Source organism: Danio rerio, chromosome 10 (genome assembly GCF_052040795.2).
Source record: "Danio rerio strain M-AB ecotype USA chromosome 10, GRCz13ab, whole genome shotgun sequence".
Classification (NCBI taxonomy): domain Eukaryota; kingdom Metazoa; phylum Chordata; class Actinopteri; order Cypriniformes; family Danionidae; genus Danio; species Danio rerio.
This window is the reverse complement of record NC_141030.1, coordinates 34812277-34835184: the sequence shown is the minus strand read 5'-3', so window position 1 is coordinate 34835184 and position 22908 is coordinate 34812277. Positions and strand designations below refer to the sequence as shown.

Genomic DNA, 22908 nt, shown 5'->3' with positions numbered 1-22908 from the left:
AGATTTTTTCCTTTGCTTCTTTACTTTTTTTAACTAAACAGCGTGCTCTAATTGGTGAAGTGCATGTAAGTTTTGAAATAACCTGCACTGAATTGAGCGGACTGTAGTGTAGTATTTGCCGTAGATCAAAATGAGTGAACAAGTGGATTTGGCAATCACAAGAGAAAAAGAGGAGAGGGTGCATCTTTATTGAGGCATGTTTCATGTATTCACTCCTTCAAACAGACCCATGATGAGGAGAATGAGGGTATAGAAGACGTTATGGTAATGTTATGTGCAAGCTAGCATTAACTAGGCGGAGGATGCTAATGGCAGTGCAGACTGGATTCATCGTTTGTCTGAGGGCGTACTCGCACTGTACAGTTGCCATGAACCAGGCTGAAGCATGCTTTTCCCCCCTTCCGTTTCCCCCTACGGCCTGCACTCACATTGCATTCGTGCCTGGGCACTCTGTCATCGAACATGTGCTGTTCAGTAAGAGCTCTCGCAAAGCACAGTGGAGAATAGTAATAAATACCTTTTAAAATATATATTTTAGTACTGCTTCAGTTAACTTGAACAAGTGTACTTATACTATCAATTTTCACAAATTTTATTAATAAATTTTAAATGCTTAAAAAATAAGTTAAATCTTTGTAGACTATATATATATATATATATATATATATATATATATATATAATTTATTTAAAAAATGTGGGCAATATATAATAGATTCGTTTTGAAAAAAATTTATTCTATTCTTATTTTTTTTAATACAGACCTCTTGAGTTCTTAATCCGGGCCTGACACTATCAAATAGTAAAGTATTAGATAATTGTTTTGGGCCAGTTTCCTGTACAGTGTACTTTTTGTGCACTATTAAACCAACATAATGAATTTTTTCAATGATTTAGTTTCTTCTGTATCAGTTTTCACTGTTTGTCCTGAAAAGTTTGTGATGCATACTCTGTGGAGTCAGTGTTCATGTGTTGACAGAACTGTTTTTATTTGGCAGAGTTACAATTTTAATCTTGTATAAAAAAAGTACCTTGTGTTTAATTTTAAAACATTGTTCTGCACGATATCACAACATACAATTGTAATTTTAGAGTGTGTCATGTGGAGGAGTTGACCTCTCCTGTAACAAACATGAAAAAGCAAAGGTAGGGTATATTGGATTTCATTTTAAAAATTGGCATATTTTGAACTGTATGTAGTATTAAATATAATGTTTAATAATGTCTGTTTAGCACACACTTGAGTTGTTTTAGCTTTCATTTCTGTGTTTTGATTATGTTTTTCAGTCTCTTCATGAGCCATTATCTTTGAATTCTGAACAGAGTGAGCTTCAAAGAGGTTTGTCTATATAATTGTCTTCTAAATGTTGATCTGAAGAGATATTTTCTTATTGTTCCTGTATCTGTGCAGTTATTTTTATATAATAATACATTTAATATGGGTGTAGCGATACATTATTATATTGAGAATCGCAAAATAACAATTCAAAGTTTTTTCTTTAGATTAGCCTCTATTCACACGGTGAGTATTATGCGTAAGATTAAACGTTTACACAGTGGCAGTATAAACTACTGTTGTTAAATGATGAAAATAATGCAAGATGAAATCTGATGATGACAAATGCCTGATTATACCAGTGAAAATGATCTATTTGCATGTGGACCATAAGAGAGTGCAAGCATACATCTAACACTTATCTTCAGAATTTTGAATTTGTATTCTGATGTCATCTCTGTCCTGTGCATTAAAGACCAATTTAAAGTTTAACATGCCAGATCTATGCAAAATTGAGCATTTTAACCATTACTAGGCCTACATATTATAATAATATTGTTTTTTACCACATTTGAGAAATAACAAATATTACTAATATTTAAAGCTTTTTGTATAGCTTACAATATTGAGATATCAAGAGAAACAATGTCAAGTTTGCTGACCTAGCAATAGGCTATTGTTTTAATATCTGTGTGTTTGCTCATGGTTTATGGGGACCAAGTATGTCTACTGAATGTGACTTAGCAGTAGGCTATTGTTTTGTTAAATCTGTTTATTCATGGTTTATGAGGACATGGTTTGTTATGCGAGACTTAAAGCTTTCAGTAAGTGAATGTCATGTTTTCTTCATCTTTCTTTGCTTCTCTCTTTCAGCGCCTCCATGAGCCTGTGGCTTTAACCAACACAAACAGAGTTGTCTTCTTCAGAGGTTTGTTAATTATTTTGTCATGCTAATTTGACACTCCTTAAAGGGATAGTTCATCCAAAAAGTGCAATTGTCTCATTATTTGATCACCCTTTACTTGTCTCAAACCTTTATTGGAATATTTCTTCTGTTAAAGACAAAAGAAGATACTTAGAAAAAATATGGAAACCTGTAACCATAGACTTCCATATTATTGGTGTTTTCTGTTGTGGAAGTCAATGATTGCAGGTTTTCTTCTTCCATCAAAATATCTTGTTTTTGTTGTTTAACAGAAGTAATAAACCCTTAAAGGTTTGGAACACTTGAGGGTAAATTAATAGTAAGTAAATATAATTTTTTGTGTGAATCATCCCTTTAAGTGCTAAAATGACAGTTTCATATTTCTACTACATTCAACATAGCAGTCCTGTGTGTTTAGTCATGGTTTATGAGGACCAAGAATGTCTATTTTATGTGAGTTAGCAGCAAGCTATTGTTTTATTAAATCTGTGTGTTTACTCATAGTTTATGAGGACATGATTGGTTATGCAAGACTTGAAGCTTTCAGTAAGTGAATCATGTTTTCTTCATCTTTCTTTGCTTCTCCCTTTCGGTACCTCCATGAGCCCGTCGCTTGGACAAACACAAACAGAGTTGTTTTCTACAGAGGTTTGTTAATTCTTTTGTCAAGCTATTTTGACACTCCTTAAAGGCATGGTTCACCCAAAAATGAACATTTACTCACTATTAATTTACCCTCATGTGTTTCAAACCTTTATGGGTTTCTTTTTTTCTGTTTAATAAAACAAATGAGATACGTTGAAAAAAGATGGAAACATGTAACCATTGACTTACATAATAGAAAACACAAATAATATGAAAGTCAATGGTTACAGGTTTCCATCGTTTTTCAAAGTATTTTCTTTTGTGTTTAACAGAAAAAAGAAACCCTTAAAGGTTTGGAACACTTGAGGGTAAATTAATAATGAGTAAATGTTAATTTTTGTGTAAATCATCCCTTTAAGTGCTAAAATGACAGTTACCTATTTCTGCTAAATGCAGTGTAGCAGTCCTGTGTGTTTAGTCAGGGTTTATGAGGACCAAGTATGTCTATTAGATGTGACTTAGCAGTAGGATATTGTTTTAATAAATTTGTGTTTACTCATGGTTTATGAGGACACAGTATGTGTAGGTTTACATGGTGCTACCAGTAGACTATTATAACATGTGTTTCTTCATGGTTTATGAGGGCATTTTTTGTTATGCAAGACTTCAAACAGTTAGTAAACAAATGTTACATTTTCTTTATCTTTGTTTCTCTCTTTCAGTACCTCTATGAGCTCGTCACTTTGACAAACACAGAGTTGTCTTCTACAGAGGTTTGTTAATTATTTTGTCAAACTATTTTGACACTTTTTAAAGGGATAGTTCTCCCAAAAAGTACAATTGTGTCATCATTTGCTCACCCTTTAATTGTCTCAAACCTTTTTGGGGTTATTTATTCTGTTAAAGACAAAAGAAAATACTTACAAATAATATGGAAGTGAATGATTACAGGTTTCCATCTTTTTTTGTTTTCTACCATGGAAGTCAATGATTGCAGATTTTCTTCCACCAAATGTCTTGTTTTTGTTTTTTATCAGAAGAAATAAACATGTAAAGGTTTGGAACCCTTGAGGGTAAATTGTTAGTGAGTAAATGTTCATTTTTGGGTGAATCATCCCTTTAAGTGCTAAAATAACAGTTTCATATTTCTGCTAAATGCAATGTAGCAGTCCTGTGTGTTTTGTCATGGTTTATGAGGACACTGTATGTAGAATGCAATGTTAGCAGTAGACTATTGTTTTATAACGTGTGTGTTTCTTCATGGTTTATGAGGACATGATTGGTTAAACGACACAAAGCTTTCAGTAAGCGAATCTCATGTTTTCTTCATCTTTTTTTACTTTTCTCTTTCAGCACCTCCATAAGCCAGTCGCTTTGGCAAACACAGAGTTGTCTTCTACAGAGGTTTGTTAATTCTTTTGTCAAGCTATTTTGGTACTTCTTGAAAGGATAGTTTTACCCAAAAATGAACATTTACTCACTATTTGTTTACCCTCAAGTGTTCCAAACCTTTATGGTTTTCTTGTTTCTGTTTAACAAAACAAATAAGATACTTTGAAATAAGATAGAAACCTGTAACCATTGACTTCCATAGTAGTAAAAAACAAGTAATATAAAAGTCAATGGTTACAGGTTTCCATCGTTTTTCAAAGTATGTTTTGTTTTTAACAAAAGAAATAAACCCTTAAAGGTTTGGAACACTTGAGGGTAAATTAATAGTGAGTAAATGTTAATTTTTAGGTGAACCATCCCTTTAAGTGCTAAAATGACAGTTTCCTATCTCTGCTAAATGCAGTGTAGCAGTCCTGTGTGTTTAGTCATGGTTTATGAGGACCAAGTATGTCTATTAAATGTGACTTAGCAGTAGGTTGTTTTATTAAATCTGTGTATTTACTCATGGTTTATGAGGACACAGTATGTGTAGGTTGACATAGTGCTAGCAGTAGACAATTGTAACGTGTGTTTCTTCGTGATTTATAAAGGCATGATTTGTTATGCGTGACTTAAAGTAATTTAACAATGTTAAAAAAATCTTATCTTTGCTTCTCTTTTTCAGTACCTCCCTGAGCCCGTCACTTTGACCAACACAGAGTTGTCTTCTACAGAGGTTTGTTTATTCTTTTGTCATGTTATTTTGACACTCCTTAAAGGGATAGTTCACCCAACAGTACAATTGTGTCCTCATTTGCCTACCCTTTACTTGTTTCTTTATTTGTTCTGTTAAAGACAAAACAAAATACTTTTAAAAAGATGTAATCCTGTAATTCATAGTAAGTAAATGTTCATTTTTGGGTGAACCATCCCTTTAAGTGATAAAATGACGGTTTCTTAATTAGACTAAATGCAGTGTAGCAATCCTGTGTGTTTAGTCATGGTTTATGAGGACACAGCATGTGTAGGTTTACAATGTTAGCAGTAGACTGTTGTTTTATAACGTGTGTGTTTCTTCATGGCTTATGAGGACATGAATGGATTTGTGAGACTTAAAGCTTTCAGTAAGCGAATGTCATGTTTTCTTCATCTTTCTTTGCTTCTCTCTTTCAGTACCTCCATGAGCCAGTCACTTTGTCAAACACAAACAGAGTTGTCTTCTACAGAGGTTTGTTAATTATTTTGTAATGCTATTTTGACACTTCTTAAAGGGATAGTTCACCCAAACAGTACAATTGTGTCATCATTTGCTCACCCTTTACTTGTTTTAAATATTTATGGGTTTATTTTTTCTGTTAAACACAAAAGAAGATACTTTGAAAAAAGATGGAAACTTGTAACCATTGACTTCCATATTATTTGTGTTTTCTATTATGGAAGTCATTGATTGCAGGTTTTCTTCTTCCATCATAATATCTTGTTTTTGTTGTTTATCAGAAGAAATAAACACATAAAAGTTTGGAACACTTGAGGGTAAATTAATAGTAAGTAAATGTTCATTTTTGAGTGAACCATCACTTTAAATGCTAAAATTACAGTTTCCTTTTTCAGCTAAATGCAATGTAGCGGTCCTGTGTGTTTAGTCATGGTTTATGAGGACACAGTATGTCTATTTAATGTGACTTAGCAGTAGGATGTTGTTTTATTAAATCTGTGTGTTTCTTCATGGTTTATGAGGACACAGTATGTGTAGGTTTACATAGTGCTAGCAGTAGACTATTATAACGTGTGTTTCTTTATGGTTTATAAGGGCATGGTTTGTTGTGCAAAACTTAAAACTAAGTAAACAAATGGTAAATTTTCTTTATCTTTGCTTCTCTCTTTCAGTACCTTCAGTACCTTTGAAAAACACAAACAGAGTTGTCTTCTACAGAGGCTTGTTAATTCTTTTGTAATGCTATTTTGACACTCCCTAAATGGATAGTTCACCCAAACGGTACAAATGTGTCATTATTTGCTTACATTTTACTTTGGGTTATTTCTTCTGTTAAAGACAAAAGAAAGTACTTTAAAAAAAGATGTAAACCTGTAACCATAGACTTCCATAGTAGAAAACACAAATAATATGAAAGTCAATATTCATTGGTTTTCAAAGTATCTTTTGTGTTTAACAGAAAAAATAAACCCATAAAGGTTTGGAACACTTGAGTGTAAATTAATAGAGTAAATGTTAATTTTTGGATGAACATGGTTTATGAGGACACAGTATGTGTAGGTTTACATAGTGCTAGCAGTTGACTTATAATTTGTTTCTTCATGGTTTATAAGGGCATGGTTTGTTATGCGTGACTTAAAAAGTCCCTTCAAGTGCTAAAATTACAGTTTCCTATCTCTGCTAAATGCAGTGTAGCAGTCCTGCGTGATTAGTCATGGTTTATAAGGACCAAGTATGTCTATTAGATGTGACTTAGCAGTAGACTATTGTTTTATTAAATCTGTGTATTTCTTCAGGGTTTACGACGACATGATTGGTTATGCGAGACTTAAAATTTTCAGTAGTTTTCTTCATCTTTCTTTGCTTCTCGCTTTTAGTACCTATATGAGCCTGTCACTTTGACAAACACAAAGACTTGTCTTCTACAGAGGTTTTTGTAATTGTTTTGTCAAGCTATTTTGGTACTTGAAACCAATCATGTCCTCATAAACCATGAAGAAGCACACATTATAAAACAACAGTCTTCTGTTAACATTGTAAAACTACACATACTGTGTCCTCATAAACCATGAAGAAACACAGATTTAATAAAAAAAACATTCTACTGCTAAGTCACATCCAATAGTCATACTTGGTCCTCATAAACCATGACTAAACACACAGGACTGCTACACTGCATTTAGCAGAAATAGGAAACTGTAATTTTAGCACTTAAAGGGCTGATTTACCCAGAAATTAACATTTACTCACCATTAATTTAGCCTCAAGTGTTCCAAATCTTTATGGGTTTCTTTTTTTCTGTTTGACAAAACAAATAAGATACTTTGAAAAAAGATGGATACCTCTAACCATTGACTTTCATATTATTTTTGTTTTCTATTATGGAAGTCATTGATTGCAGGTTTTCTTCTTCTGTCAAAATATCTAGTTTGTTTGTAGGTTTGGAACACTTGAGGGTAAATTAATAGTGAGTAAATGTTCATTTTTGGGTGATCAATCTCTTTGAGTGTTAAAATGACAGTTTCCTATTTTTACTAAATGCAATTTAGCAGTCCTGTGTGTTTAGTCAGGGTTTATGAGGACCAAGTATGTCTATTGGATGTGAGTTAGCAACAGGCAATTGTTTTATTAAATCTGTGTGTTTACTCATGGTTTATGAGGACACAGTATGTGTAAGTTTACATAGTGCTAGCAGTTGACTTATAACTTGTTTCTTCATGGTTTATAAGGGCATGGTTTGTTATGCGTGACTTAAAAAGTCCCTTCAAGTGCTAAAATAACAGTTTCCTATTTCTGCTAAATGCAGTGTAGCAGTCCTGTGTGTTTAGTCATGGTTTATGAGGACCAAGTATGTCTATTGGATGTGACTTAGCAGTAGACTATTGTTTTATTAAATCTGTGTGTTTCTTCATGGTTTATGAGGGCATAGTTTGTAATGCAAAAATTAAAACAGTTAGTAAACCAATGTAAAATTTTCTTTATCTTTGCTTCTCTCTTTCAGTACCCCAATGAGCTAAATGCTTCGACAAACACAGAGTTGTCTTCTAAAGAGGTTTGTTAATTCTTTTGTCAAGCTATTTTGACACTCCTTAAAGGGATAGTGCACCCAAAAATGACAATTGTGTCATAATTTGCTCACCCTTTACTTGTTCCAAACATTTATAGGTTTAATTATTTTGTTAAAGACAAAATGAAATACTTAAAAAAAGATTAAAGTTAAAGGAAACCTGTAACCATTGACTTTCATATTATTTGTGTTTTCTATTGTGGAAGTCAATGATTGCAGGTTTTCTTCTTCCATCAAAATATATCGTTTTTGTTGTTTATCAGAAGAAATAAACACATAAAAGTTTGGAACACTCAAGGGTAAATTCATAGTAAGTAAATGTTAATTTCTGGGTGAACAACCCCTTTAAGTGCTAAAAGGACAGTTTCTTATTTCTACTAAATGCAGTGTAGCAGTCCTGTGTGTTTTGTCATGGTTTATGAGGACATGATTGGTTTTGCGAGACTTAAAGCTTTCAGTAAGCCAATGACATGTCTTCTTAAACTTTCTGTGCTTTTTTCTTTCAGTATCCCAATGAGCTCGTCACTTTGACAAACACAAACAGAGGTGTCTTCTACAGAGGTTTGTTAATTCTTTTGTCAAGCTTTTTTGACACTCGTTAAAGGGATAGTACACCCAAAAATGGCAATTGTGTCATAATTTGCTCATCCTTTACTTGTTTTAAACGTTATGGGTTTAATTCTTCTGTTAAAGACAAAAGAAAATACTTTAAAAAAAAGATGTAAACCTGTAACCATTGACTACCATAATAGAAAAAACAAATAATATGAAAGTCAATGGTTACAGGTTTTCATCGGTTTTCAAAGTATCTTTTGTGTTTAACAGAAGAAATAAACCCATAAAGGTTTGGATCACTTGAGGGTAAATTAATAGTGAGTAAATGTTCATTTTTGGATGAATCATCCCTTTAAATGCTAAAATTACAGTTTCCTATTTTAGCTAAATACAATGTAGCAGTCCTGTGTGTTTAGTCATGGTTTACGAGGACCAAGTATGTCTATTGGATGAGACTTAGCAGTAGACTATTGTTTTATTAAATCTGTGTGTTTCTTTATGGTTTATGAGGACACAGTATGTGTAGGTTTACAATGTTAGCAGTAGACTGTTGTTTTATAACGTGTGTGTTTCTTCATGGTTTATGAGGACATGATTGGTTTTGCAAGACTAAAAGCTTTCAGTAAGCGAATGTCATGTTTTCTTCATCTTTCTTTTCTTCTCTCCTTCAGCACCTCCATAAGCCAGTCACTTTGTCAAACATAAACAGAGCTGTCTTCTACAGAGGTTTGTTAATTCTTTTGTAATGCTATTTTGACACTCCTTAAAGGCATAGTTCACCCAAACAGTACAATTTTGTCATAATTTGCTCACCCTTTACTTGTTCCAAACCTTTATAGGTTTAATTCTTCTGTTAAAGACAAAATAAAACACTTAAAAAATGGAAACCTGTAACCATTGACTTCCATATCATTTGTGTTTTCTATTGTGGAAGTCAATGATTGCAGGTTTTTTTCTTCCATCAAAATATCTTGTTTTTGATTTTTATCAGAAGAAATAAACCCTTAAAGGTTTGGAACACTTGAGGGTAAATTAATAGTGAGTAAATGTTCATTTTTGGGTGAACCATCACTTTAAGTGCTAAAATGACAGTTTCCTATTTTTACTAAATGCAGGTTAGCAGTCCTGTGTGTTTAGTCATGGTTTATGAGGACCAAGTATGTCTATTGGATGTGACTTAGCAGTAGACTATTGTTTTATTAAATCTGTGTGTTTCTTCATGGTTTATGAGGGCATAGTTTGTAATGCAAAAATTAAAACAGTTAGTAAACCAATGTAAAATTTTCTTTATCTTTGCTTCTCTCTTTCAGTACCCCAATGAGCTAAATGCTTCGACAAACACAGAGTTGTCTTCTAAAGAGGTTTGTTAATTCTTTTGTCAAGCTATTTTGACACTCCTTAAAGGGATAGTGCACCCAAAAATGACAATTGTGTCATAATTTGCTCACCCTTTACTTGTTCCAAACATTTATAGGTTTAATTATTTTGTTAAAGACAAAATGAAATACTTAAAAAAAGATTAAAGTTAAAGGAAACCTGTAACCATTGACTTTCATATTATTTGTGTTTTCTATTGTGGAAGTCAATGATTGCAGGTTTTCTTCTTCCATCAAAATATATCGTTTTTGTTGTTTATCAGAAGAAATAAACACATAAAAGTTTGGAACACTCAAGGGTAAATTCATAGTAAGTAAATGTTAATTTCTGGGTGAACAACCCCTTTAAGTGCTAAAAGGACAGTTTCTTATTTCTACTAAATGCAGTGTAGCAGTCCTGTGTGTTTTGTCATGGTTTATGAGGACATGATTGGTTTTGCGAGACTTAAAGCTTTCAGTAAGCCAATGACATGTCTTCTTAAACTTTCTGTGCTTTTTTCTTTCAGTATCCCAATGAGCTCGTCACTTTGACAAACACAAACAGAGGTGTCTTCTACAGAGGTTTGTTAATTCTTTTGTCAAGCTTTTTTGACACTCGTTAAAGGGATAGTACACCCAAAAATGGCAATTGTGTCATAATTTGCTCATCCTTTACTTGTTTTAAACGTTATGGGTTTAATTCTTCTGTTAAAGACAAAAGAAAATACTTTAAAAAAAAGATGTAAACCTGTAACCATTGACTACCATAATAGAAAAAACAAATAATATGAAAGTCAATGGTTACAGGTTTTCATCGGTTTTCAAAGTATCTTTTGTGTTTAACAGAAGAAATAAACCCATAAAGGTTTGGATCACTTGAGGGTAAATTAATAGTGAGTAAATGTTCATTTTTGGATGAATCATCCCTTTAAATGCTAAAATTACAGTTTCCTATTTTAGCTAAATACAATGTAGCAGTCCTGTGTGTTTAGTCATGGTTTACGAGGACCAAGTATGTCTATTGGATGAGACTTAGCAGTAGACTATTGTTTTATTAAATCTGTGTGTTTCTTTATGGTTTATGAGGACACAGCATGTGTAGGTTTACAATGTTAGCAGTAGACTGTTGTTTTATAACGTGTGTGTTTCTTCATGGTTTATGAGGACATGATTGGTTTTGCAAGACTAAAAGCTTTCAGTAAGCGAATGTCATGTTTTCTTCATCTTTCTTTTCTTCTCTCCTTCAGCACCTCCATAAGCCAGTCACTTTGTCAAACATAAACAGAGCTGTCTTCTACAGAGGTTTGTTAATTCTTTTGTAATGCTATTTTGACACTCCTTAAAGGCATAGTTCACCCAAACAGTACAATTTTGTCATAATTTGCTCACCCTTTACTTGTTCCAAACCTTTATAGGTTTAATTCTTCTGTTAAAGACAAAATAAAACACTTAAAAAATGGAAACCTGTAACCATTGACTTCCATATCATTTGTGTTTTCTATTGTGGAAGTCAATGATTGCAGGTTTTTTTCTTCCATCAAAATATCTTGTTTTTGATTTTTATCAGAAGAAATAAACCCTTAAAGGTTTGGAACACTTGAGGGTAAATTAATAGTGAGTAAATGTTCATTTTTGGGTGAACCATCACTTTAAGTGCTAAAATGACAGTTTCCTATTTTTACTAAATGCAGGTTAGCAGTCCTGTGTGTTTAGTCATGGTTTATGAGGACCATGTATGTCTATTGGATGTGACTTAGCAGTAGACTATTGTTTTATTAAATCTGTGTGTTTCTTCATGGTTTATGAGGGCATAATTTGTAATGCAAAACCTAAAACAGTTAGTAAACCAATGTAAAATTTCTTTATCTTTGCTTCTCTCTTTCAGTACACCAATGAGCTAAATGCTTCGACAAACACAGAGTTCTCTTCTACAGAGGTTTGTTAATTCTTTTGTCAAGCTGTTTTGACATTCCTTAAAGGGATAGTTCACCCAAAAATGACAATTATGTCATCATTTGCTCACCCTTTACTTGTTCCAAAGGTTTAATTATTTTCTTTAAAGATAAAATAAAATACTTTAAAAAACATGGAAACCTGTAATCATTGACTTTCATATTATTGGTGTTTTCTGTTGTGGAAGTCAATGATTGCAGGTTTTTTTCTTCCATCAAAATATCTTGTTTTTGTTTTTTTATCAGAATTAATAAACCCTTTAAGGTTTGGAACACTTGAGGGTAAATTCATAGTAAGTAAATGTTCATTTTTGAGTGAACCATCCCTTTAAGTGCTAAAATGACAGTTTCCTATTTTTACTAAATGCAGGTTAGCAGTCCTGTGTGTTTAGTCATGGTTTATGAGGACCAAGTATGTCTATTGGATGTGACTTAGCAGTAGGTTGTTGTTTTATTAAATCTGTGTGTTTCTTCATGGTATATGAGGACACAGTATGTGTAGGTTTACATAGGTTTACATAGTGCTAGCAGTAGACTACTATAACATGTTTCTTCATGGTTTATGAGGGCAGAGTAAAGGGATACTACACCCAAAAATGACAATTGTGTCATCATTTGCTCACCCTTTACTTGTTTTAAATCTTTATGGGTTTATTTTTCTGTTAAACACAAAAGAAGATGGAAACCTGTAACCATTGACTTTCATATTTTTTGTGTTTTCTATTATGAAAGTCAATGATTGTAGGTTTTCTTCTTCCATCAAAATATCTAGTTTTTGTTGTTTATCAGAAGAAATAAACCCTTAAAGGGTTGGAATGCTTTGGGGTATATTAATAGCAAGTACATTTTCATTTTTGGATGAACCATTTTTTTAAGTGCTAAAGTAACAGTTTCCTATTTCTGCTAAATGCAGTGTAGCAGTCCTGTGTGTTTAGTCATGGTTTATGAAGACCAAGTATGTCTTGGATGTGACTTAGCAGTAGACTATTGTTTTATTAAATCTGTGTGTTTCTTCATGGTTTATGAGGACACAGTATGTGTAGGTTTACAATGTTACCAGTAGACTGTTATTTTATAACGTGTGTGTTTCTTCATGGTTTATGAGGACATGATTGGTTTTGCAAGACTTAAAGCTTTCAGTAAGCGAATGTCATGTTTCCTTCATCTTTCTTTATTTTTCTCTTTCAGCACCTCCATAAGCCAGTCGCTTTGACAAACACAAACAGAGCTGTCTTCTACAGAGGTTTGTTAATTCTTTTGTAATGCTATTTTGACACTCCTTAAAGGGATAGTTCACCCAAAAATGACAATTTTGTCATCATTTGCTCATCCTTCACTTCCTTCAATCTGTGTTTCTTCATGGTTTATGAGGACACAGTATGTGTCATGGTGCTAGCAGTAGACTATTATAACATGTGTTTCTTCATGGTTTATGAGGGCATGGTTTGTTATGCTTGACTTTAAAAGTAAGTAAACGCATGTTGAATTTTCTTTATCTTTGCTTTTCTGTTTCAGTACCTCCATGAGCCAGTCGCTTTGACCAACACAGAGTTGTTTTCTACAGAGGTTTGTTAATTCTTTTGTCAAGAATTAACAAACCTCTGTAGAAAACAACTCTGTGACTGGCTCATACCCAAAAATGACAAATGTGTCATCATTTGCACACCCTTTATGGGTTTATTTTTTCTGTTAAACACAGAAGAAGATGGAAGATGAAAACCTGCACTCATTGACTTCCATATTTTTGGTGTTTTTATTTTGGAAGTCAATGATTGCAGGTTTTCTTCTTCCATCAAAATACCTTGTTTTTTGCTTAACAGAAAAAATAAACTTGTAAAGTAGAAAAGTCCAATAGTAGGAAAAATAATAACATGGAAGTCAATGAGTGCACGTTTTAATTTATTAAGAAAATAAACTAATAATAATTAAAATAATAAAATAATTTAAATAAGTGAATAATAATGTCTCTCTCACTTTCTCCCTTCAGGAAATAACAGGTGAATCTTGACAGAAATCCAGGAAGCCAGACAGTGATGGTGGTGATGGTAAGAATTTCTGTCAATAACAATGCAGGAAGAAACTAAGTAACTAAAATTACTTTGAAAATAATGTGCATTTTAGGCCTTTTTTATTTTAAGCAAATTTTAAGCATGATCTAAAGGGTTGAGTTTATTTTCTTAATGAGTTATAGGTGTATTTTGAGAATAAACCAATCAGAGTCTCATCTCCCATTCCCTTTAATAGCCTTGCATCGTGCCATAAGCGCATTTGCTATTTACAAGACGTAAAGTAAGTTTAAGTGGAAAAACTGAGCATTTCACAAGCAAACAGTTAACAGTTATTTTTAACAGAAAACTGTTAAACAGAGCATCTACCGCGCGAGAATGAGAGATAAATGATCTACTTTCACTTTCGCTCTTGGTGGATAGGAAAATCTTTACGCACAGACATCAGTTAGCCTAATAATAATAATTAATTTCGTTTGTTAAGCGCAAATATTTGTTTCAAAACTATTTCTAAATGCAGTTCTAATTTTCAGCAAATGAATAAATGAACAATAATAACTAAGTGTTGTCATAAACCTGAGTTATATCCTAAAAAACATGTTGCCCGCATATGGTCTAAAACCTGCAGGTGGGCAAATCTAAGCTTTTTTTTAATAAAACAAATATAAATATGGATATAATAATTAATACTGCTAATAATAACATACAAAAGCAAATTGTTATGAATGAACTGAAAAAAACTATTGCGTCGCGCATTGCGCCACATTGCGCCGGGTGTATGATAGGGCCCTTAAGTGCAATGAGGTTTAATTTTGGAAAATAGAATTAAAGAAATAAAAGCTAACTAAAATGAAAGCACAAACACATAGTACAAACAAATAAGTAGGCCTGAATAAATAAATAAAGCAGTGTTTTAGCCCAAATATAAAGAGATGTTCAGTGTTTGCTGTTTTGATAGGACTAAGACAGTCATTAAATAAGCTTTTTCATTTACGTTTTTATTTACATTTTCGTTGTTGATTATATTTTACTATCTCATTTTATGTCTAAATTATTGTACATAACAATAAATGAATAATAAAAAATAAATGAATAATAAAAATAGGCCTAAATAGTTATTTATTTAAAGACATTGCGGCGAAACACTGAGAAACGGTCCAGTGCATGATCTAAAGAGCTTAAGTTGAATGCTACTTCATCAAAAGCATAAAAATAAATTGACCTACCTCAAGCAGATCACTAAAAGTATAATACAAATAGTTTTGCCGCAAGACATAAATTAAGTTTCACAAGTTTATTTTTAATAATTTAGTTTCAGTTCAGTTCTGTTTTTTTTTCTTTTTTTTTCTTCAAAACGTAGCCTATACAGTAGCTGTAAATACTTTTCTATTTGTAAATAAAGATAAACAATGAAACAAAGCATTATAATTTCTTCATTAATCAATACATACTTGTGAACAAGTTTATTATCATTGTAAACTTGTTAAGTTCAATGAGGATTCATTATAGAATTAAAGAATAAAGAAGACATAAAGAATTAAAAGACAACTAAAATGAAAGTACAAGCATAAATGCAATGAGTAGGTCTTATTAAATAAAGCAGTGTTTTAGCCTAAATATAAAGAGATAAACAGTGTTTGTTATTTTAAAGTGATAGGACTAAGATGGTCAATAAATAAGCTTTTTATTTACCTATTAATTCACAGTTTTAATTTACATTTTGTTGATTATATTTTACTCTTATTTTTACCTATTTAAAATCTTATTTTTTTCTTATTATTACTCTTATTTTACTTTTATTATATTTATATTTTACTATTATGTTATTTTGTCTCAATTACTGTACATTAATAGCAAATTAATATTTAAGTTGGCCTAATTATTTATTTAAAAACATTACCAGCGAAATACTGAGAAACGGTCTGGCGCTATTTTTATATACAGGCCTATCATAAATTTAAAGAAAGCTGCAAGGTGTGCTACATTATTTTAAATTATTTTTTCTGTCTGTTACTTGAAGTTCAGTGCGTGTGCGCTGAGAGACAAGGCAATATTGACAAAATATTGAATTTTGTTTTTTATATTGCATTGCAATTATTTGCAGAGATGTTTTATAGTTTATACAGGCCTAAAATAAACGCTTTGGTACAGAGTTATTATTTTAAAACAAACCTGTGTTTGTAATGATAGATGTAGGTGTCACAAAATACTTTTTAAATCAGTGTTTTTATTAATATGATTATTATTTATTGTGAACAACACTTAATAAATACTGAAATGTCCTTAATACACACCTTATTTTTTTTTATCAATTACAGTGCTTCCCGCTAGGGCTGCTCTATTATGGGAAAAATCATAATCACGATTATTTTGGTCATAATTTTTATCACAATTATTCAAAATTATTATCAGTTCAAGTCAAAATTATTAGGGCTCATGTGAAATTATTATTATTATTTTTTATAAATATTTCCCAAATGATGTTTAACAGATTCAGGAATTTTTCACAGTATTTCCTATAATATTTTTTCCTTTGGAGAAAGTCTTATTTGTTTTATTTAAGCTAAAATAAAAGCAGGTTTAAATATTTTGAAATCTATTTTAAGGTCAATATTAATAGCTCCCTTAAGCAAAATAGTTTTTGATGGTCAGCAGAAGAAATTACTGGTATACAATGACTTGCCCAATTATCCTAATTAAGCCTTTGAATCGTACTTTAATCTGAATGCTTGTATTTTGAAAAATATCTAGTAAAATATGTGCTGTCATCATACCAAAGATGAATGAAATCAGTTATAAAAAATTAGTTATTAAAACTATTATGTTTAGAAATGGGTTAAAAAAAATAGTCTTTCCATTAATTAAATTGTTAGCAATTGGGGGGAAAAGGAAAGGGAAATATGTACAATAGAATAAAAATATGAAACAAACTGTGCTTTAAGCATCTTCACTGTAAAAAAAAAAAAAAACTTTGATTATAGCTACTAAAGTCCTTCAGTCAAGAACAGTGAGGGATTGTCTTCTTTTGTTGTTTGATTAATGGTAAAAACAGTCGGCAGCAGGAATATCACGCACTTTCACTTTAAGAGCAGTACGGTTCTGATTTATGGTTTCTCTTTCACATGTCTTTTGATTCTCAACTAGTTTGTTTATTACTTAAATGAGAGTTAATATGAATAATAACTGAACATCGTGTTTTGATACCTATTTGACCATTAAAATGCTCACATTAAGATAACTTTAGATGTGTGTGCTTTGCTCTGAGCACACAGTGTGCGAATATGTGTGTGCCGCATACACAAACCATGCGGTCTCATTCATGCTTTTAAAACATGAATGATTCGACTGTACATCAATGAATGACAGATCATGGTTCATTGCCAAACGAGTGCTTTATATCAAATTTTATTATCCTTATATGGGCCTATAATAGGCCTATAAAGGTTTAAAGTTTTAGGTAAAGACGTCAAACTATGCCCATACATGCAAGCCAATCCACGGTTAGACTATTCTATAACCGGTAAATAAATATAGTAAAATCAGCATTACTGAATCACGCTTCATAAAACCTTAACCAACCAAAATCAGTGTTAGGAAAAAGTTAAATGTTACAATCAAATTTCATTAAAAAAAATTTATTAAGTTACATTTTAAGGCATTAGTACGGAGACTCGGAAGGGACGTGATGGTGAAGAAAAAATTGGGTGGAAGAAAAAAAAACTGAGTGGGAGAAAAAAAGGATGGTAGAAAAAAAAACAGTGATAGGAATATATATATATTTTTTAAAGTTTTTGTTCCCTCACAAAGATGTTTCGCGTTATCCACACTTCCTGTTCACTTCATACCTGTCAACCCTCCCGTATTTTGCCATTCTGTCCCTCTATCATCCTATTGTTAAGTATTTTCCCATATTTCTCATATATTTTTATTTTTGAAAGCATTCTGAAACAAATATAAAAATGTCTGCATTTACTTTCTTTCCATTAAAAGCTGTGGGTTGATCATCGCCCTTCATATGCAACCTCTGAATCAGGGAATGATAAACTGATCCCAGATCAACTTCTGTACATGCCATTTAAAGAGGAGCTAAAGTGCAGGATTCAGATCTGTGTTTAAACAGACAAATATACTTAACAATATGTAAACATGTCCGTCCTGTGTGTTTTATTTTAAACACAACTCATTTTCTCTTAAATGAGCACAAACAGTTACTTAAGTAATGGAATACTTTCATTATAGATCTGTGCATTCTTAAATTGACACCTCTGTTATGAAATAAAAGAAAATGAGAGATTCATTTGCTGCTCATCACTTGTTTGATAACAGAGGTGTCGCTTTAAATGGTGTGTATAGAAGCTGATCTGGGATCAGTTTATCATACCTAGCACATCCGTATACATGCATTCGCTAATTCACAGGTTGCATATGAAGAGCGATGATCGACCCACAGCTTTAATAGAAAGAAAGAGAAATATGGGAGAATCCCAGCAAAAACGGAAGGGTTGGGAGAATCCTGGTAAAACAGGAGGGTTGACATGTATGAAGTGAACAGGAAGTGTTTGTGGAAAAACAGTTTTGCGAGAACGCAAAACATCTGCGAGGGAACGCAAAAACTTCCAAAAGAGGATTTTTAAATAAAAATATAGTCAAGGTAAAATGTTCAAAAACTAGGTCTGACTCACTCCTTTTCTTCCGCCGTCTCATTAACACACCTTTATTAAATTACAATAATGAACAAATTGCACAAACAAACAGTAATATTTAAGAGTAAAGTAATGAGCTATTTAAAAGTACAATTTAAAGAAAACCACATTTACAAGAGAGACTGTGCCTTAAAGCATATACTGCTCTGTCACACTGCTTTTATTTATTATTTTAGGTTTGTTTATGAATGAATTATTTAAGTTAAATATTTCATGTATGTGGTTTAATATTTAATTGGTCATTAAATCAAATGAAGAAGCTAGCTACTTTATTTTTTGACACTTCAACCGATCAATAAACAAAGAAATGAACAACCACAGATTATTTTATTCTCTCTGTAAAGTATTTAGATACTTAGACTATACTAAATAATTAGACTATTCTATATAGTTTTTAACATTGTTTGGGCTCAGTTGGGATTATTTGTTAATGAACTGCCACTCATCTTTCCATTAAACATTTTGATATTAAAATTATGTTTTAACTTTATGTCTCCAAGATTGTAAAATATGCTGTAAAAAAGTTTAGGTTGATAACTATTTTATTTTTGCTGGAAATGATTTACTGCTGGTTTTATCTGACCAGAGAACAACACAATGTTGGAATTGACATAGTAGCATTGTGTAAAGTGCGATATGAGACAGCATATTTAATCCTTGCACTATTTTAAGTGAATGCATATGTATTCCACCGACTCCAAAATTAGGAGTTAAGAGTCTCATCCAAAAAACCCAGAACCGAACATCCCTAATCAACGCCCCATTGATGTTTCTTTGAACATCAGGTGCCATCATTAACTGTTTATCAAGTTAAATTTCAAACTGAACCTATAACTGTTTTTGATTAATTCAAAGTATAGCCCAGACTATTTTTTTCCTTTTCAAAAGCAGTAGCAGTATAGCCTAAACAGGACAGTTTTACAAATGTACAGATAAGCATTTTTATAACTGAACATCACAAAAGGCCTACAAGAATTTTCAGTCCATTTTTATATACAGGCCTATTATAATTTTAAAGAAAACTGCTAGGTGGGCTATATTATTTTAATTCTAGCCTATATTATTTTTATTAATTTCCTCTGTATCTGTCACTTGCGATTCAATGCACACGTGCTGAGCGAGACGAGAAATAAGGCAATATTGACCATTTTTTATAGGCTATAGGCCACTATAATATATAATAGTTTATTTTTACATATAGTATTGCATTCATTTGCATTGACGTTTTGTAGTTTGTAGAGGCCTAAAATGAATGCCTCGATTTGGAGTTATTTAAAAAATAATCCTGCGTTTTTAACATTCTTTAAACCAATGTTTTTTATTATTATTATTTAATGTGAATAACTTTTAATTAAAAATTGTAATGTATTTATTACACCACCTTATTGGGGGAAAAAAACGATCAATTACAGTGCTTCCCGCAGGTTTGAAATATAGGACTTGCAGCATTGAAACACACCATTTACCCACATCACATAGTTAACTATGCAACAAACAAAACTTAATTGCATTTTTAATAATAATTGTATTTATTATGACACTTTTTCTTTTAATGGGTTATGGTAAAAAAAAAAAAAGTATGTTACAAAAGACTGAAATCAAAAAGAAATGCTTTATGCTATTTAGGAGCAATGTGCAGCCACTGCAGGTAAAATTCGCTTTTCTCTCTCAAGTTCAAAGCAAATTAGGCTTGCCACGATAGACGGTGTTGACGGTGATACCGGTTTTAAGAAGCAACACCGGTGACATCACGTTTTTACCGTGACACCGTCCTCACATTTGTTTTTTCTAAGTATTCGTTTTTTTTATTTATTTTTTTATTAAATATTTATTTTAATTAAATGGAAAATAGAATTCGTAATAATTTACTTAAGACCAGAGCATGCTTTATAATTAAAATCTGAACATAGTAATGCGTCATATTTCATTTATCACGTGAGAATAAATATGCAAGGCATACTCTCATTTTAAAAATCACGCGACCATCATCTCACAGTGTTTAATAATAAATATCTTATTTTTATTAAAACAAGAATGATGTAGCAATGCCGCGCCATTGACAAGCCAACTGCAGAGAAACAAAGCAATCATCACGGCAACTGAAGTGAGCACTTTTTCCGAAGTTCAGCTCTTCTTTTTTGCACTTTATGCATTTCATGTAAAAAAAATAAAAGATGAATATGCCTACAAGAATGTAACCTGTGTGTGCGCGCGTCTTTTATCACCGAGGCCGCTGTTTTTAAAAACCAAAAGTTGCTTCATCTGTCTGGAAATATTTCGGCTTTTAATAAATGAAAAGTTAATTTAGGTGAGCCAATATTAAAAATTGCTATAAAGTAACTGTGAAGTGCGGCTACACATCGAATCTGAGGTCTGATCTCATCTCTCTCTCGCTATCATTCAGACATCGAAACGCCACACAGGTCAAGTCGCAAAACTGAGGCTGGTACCAGCTGACAGGTAGAACAGCTGAAGCCTTTGCGAAATCTGTCAAAATACAGCGCTGAAATTAACAGGCACAAATATCTTTGAGCCAGAAAGTCACGCTTTATCTGTCAAAACGCAATTCGAGCCAATAGGAGTTGTGTAGCCTATTAATTATATTAATTCTAATAAAATGAAAACCAAATTAAACTATTCATTGCATTTTTCGATTGATAAAAATATACGTAAACGAAAAAAAATCAAAGGGTGGCTAGTTTGTATTAATGTGTCTTAATATTAATAAAAATATTCTCAGTCTATTTAAGCTTCACGGTTATATGCTGCGAACCACGTTACTGAACTACAATATCTCCGAGGGAGACTATATAACTCGATAGACAACATTACCTTGAGGGATTTTAAAAATAAAAGGTGTTTTAAAAAAGGAACAACACGCCAATCGGCAACAAATAAAACATCTTGCCAGGGTATGCTGTGTGTAATCCGCCACTGACAGTGACATAAGACACCTGCGCCTGTCAACTGTGCTTGTAAGAGAGCTCAAAGCTTGTATCGATATAACCAAAAAAAGCAAGATCATATAGTTATAAATATTCCATAACAATACTTATCGAAATATTTATACATTTACATGTTGATTATTTTTTTAGCCTGTTAAATAAAATTACTTTTATTTAGCCTGTCTTTAGATTTTTTACACAATGTTTAATTTCTTAACATTTCTTTCTTTTTTATTTAAAGTTTATATATAAAATGAGTGCTAGCTTGTTTAGTTGTGATCATTATGCAAGGATCATATTTCATATTCGGTTTATTCTTCACTAGCCTATAAATTCGTTAATAAGGCTATTTTATAAACGGATTGTTCATAAGGACTAAGCTATTAATATATAATGCTATAGGCTAAATAATACATTAAGAAATTGAAGTCAGGTAGGACAACAAAAGACAATCAAACATGTTCCCCCTGTTAGCAAATGTAACCAAAAAGTATCTTTACGTGCAACAAGCTGCTTATCTGAGGGTGTGTTCAGCACGATGGGGAACATAGTGAGCCCCACAAGATCCCATCTTAAGCCAGAGATGGTCAACATATTGGCCAGGATTCCTCGCAAAGAACAAGTAAACCTCACTGTTAATAAATGCCAATTTACAATGTTTTATTTATTTATTTATTTTTAAAGACTGTGTCAACTTGTCATTTTTGTAATGTAATTTTGAAAGTTTTTCTTTTATATTTGTTTCTTGTTCATTCGTTTAATCTTATTTAACTTTGTCCAATTTAATTACTTATCTTGCTATTTTATTTTCTTATTCGTTTTAAAAACATTCTAACATTCATCACATTCGTCCATTCAAACAATTTACGCCGAATTGGCAATTCCCGCAAAAGTGAAAGTATTATATGCATTTATAAGCTATTTAAAAGCAGAAAGAAAAGAGGAAACTCCGACCCCCACTATGATACCGGTATTACCGGTGTTGTCACATGTCGATTAACCCGGTGGGGAAATTTCCTCATCGTCACAACCTTAATTTGAATGCCAAAGGATTTTAGATGTGTATATAAAATAGCCTATGTAAAATATTAACATCATCAAATTAATAAAATAATGACAAATTTGAAATAAATGACAGAAAAGGTAATAAAAACAGACATTCTCTAAAAAATATAAAAATCGCAATATTAAAATGAGTAGATTTTTTTAAATAAAATGCGTTGATTAACTATTACTATTGGTGTATATATTTTATAGCCAGTCTAGATCTCATTACGTCCTCTCCCGAGTATATAGCCGAAGTTTTTCTTAGTCGTTTACATTAAAGAATCTATTATTTACTTTTTCTCTCTGTATCGCGGCTGAGTGTGCGCTGTCAGCTGAATATAGGCTTAAATTAAATCTAAAAAGCAACTAGCCTGCGAGCTAATATTTGTTCTTTTTTTTTCGCATAA

General features: G+C 32.0%; 2 protein-coding genes across 54 annotated transcripts in view; both read left to right on the top strand.

The window, feature by feature from the left end:
• The window catches only part of pknox2 (pbx/knotted 1 homeobox 2), a gene marked incomplete at its 5' end in the record, with an annotated part of 203544 nt that overhangs the window by 123782 nt on the left and 56854 nt on the right, over positions 1–22908 (top strand).
• Positions 1–22908, top strand: part of LOC147835107 (uncharacterized) — a 30949-nt gene that overhangs the window by 2911 nt on the left and 5130 nt on the right. For 2 of the 50 annotated variants that reach the window (XM_087270948.1, XM_087270938.1), the window contains exons 3-19: positions 1092–1145; positions 1287–1338; positions 2149–2848; positions 3508–3558; positions 4139–4189; positions 4842–4892; positions 5330–5384; positions 6044–6152; positions 7873–7923; positions 8445–8499; positions 9165–9219; positions 9804–9854; positions 10376–10430; positions 11096–11150; positions 11734–11784; positions 12989–13043; positions 13788–13845. In XM_087270948.1, coding sequence (XP_087127074.1) covers positions 2726–2848; positions 3508–3558; positions 4139–4189; positions 4842–4892; positions 5330–5384; positions 6044–6111 — 399 coding nt within the window. In that variant the 5' untranslated portion in view covers positions 1092–1145; positions 1287–1338; positions 2149–2725 and the 3' untranslated portion in view covers positions 6112–6152; positions 7873–7923; positions 8445–8499; ... (5 more) ...; positions 12989–13043; positions 13788–13845. Of the gene's footprint in view, positions 1–1091; positions 1146–1286; positions 1339–2148; positions 2849–3507; positions 3559–4138; positions 4190–4841; positions 4893–5329; positions 5385–6043; positions 6153–6748; positions 6802–7872; positions 7924–8444; positions 8500–9164; positions 9220–9803; positions 9855–10375; positions 10431–11095; positions 11151–11733; positions 11785–12988; positions 13045–13787; positions 13885–22908 lie in introns of those variants that run through there. The other 48 variants (XM_087270951.1, XM_087270955.1, XM_087270957.1 and 45 more) reach the window with 48 other exon arrangements.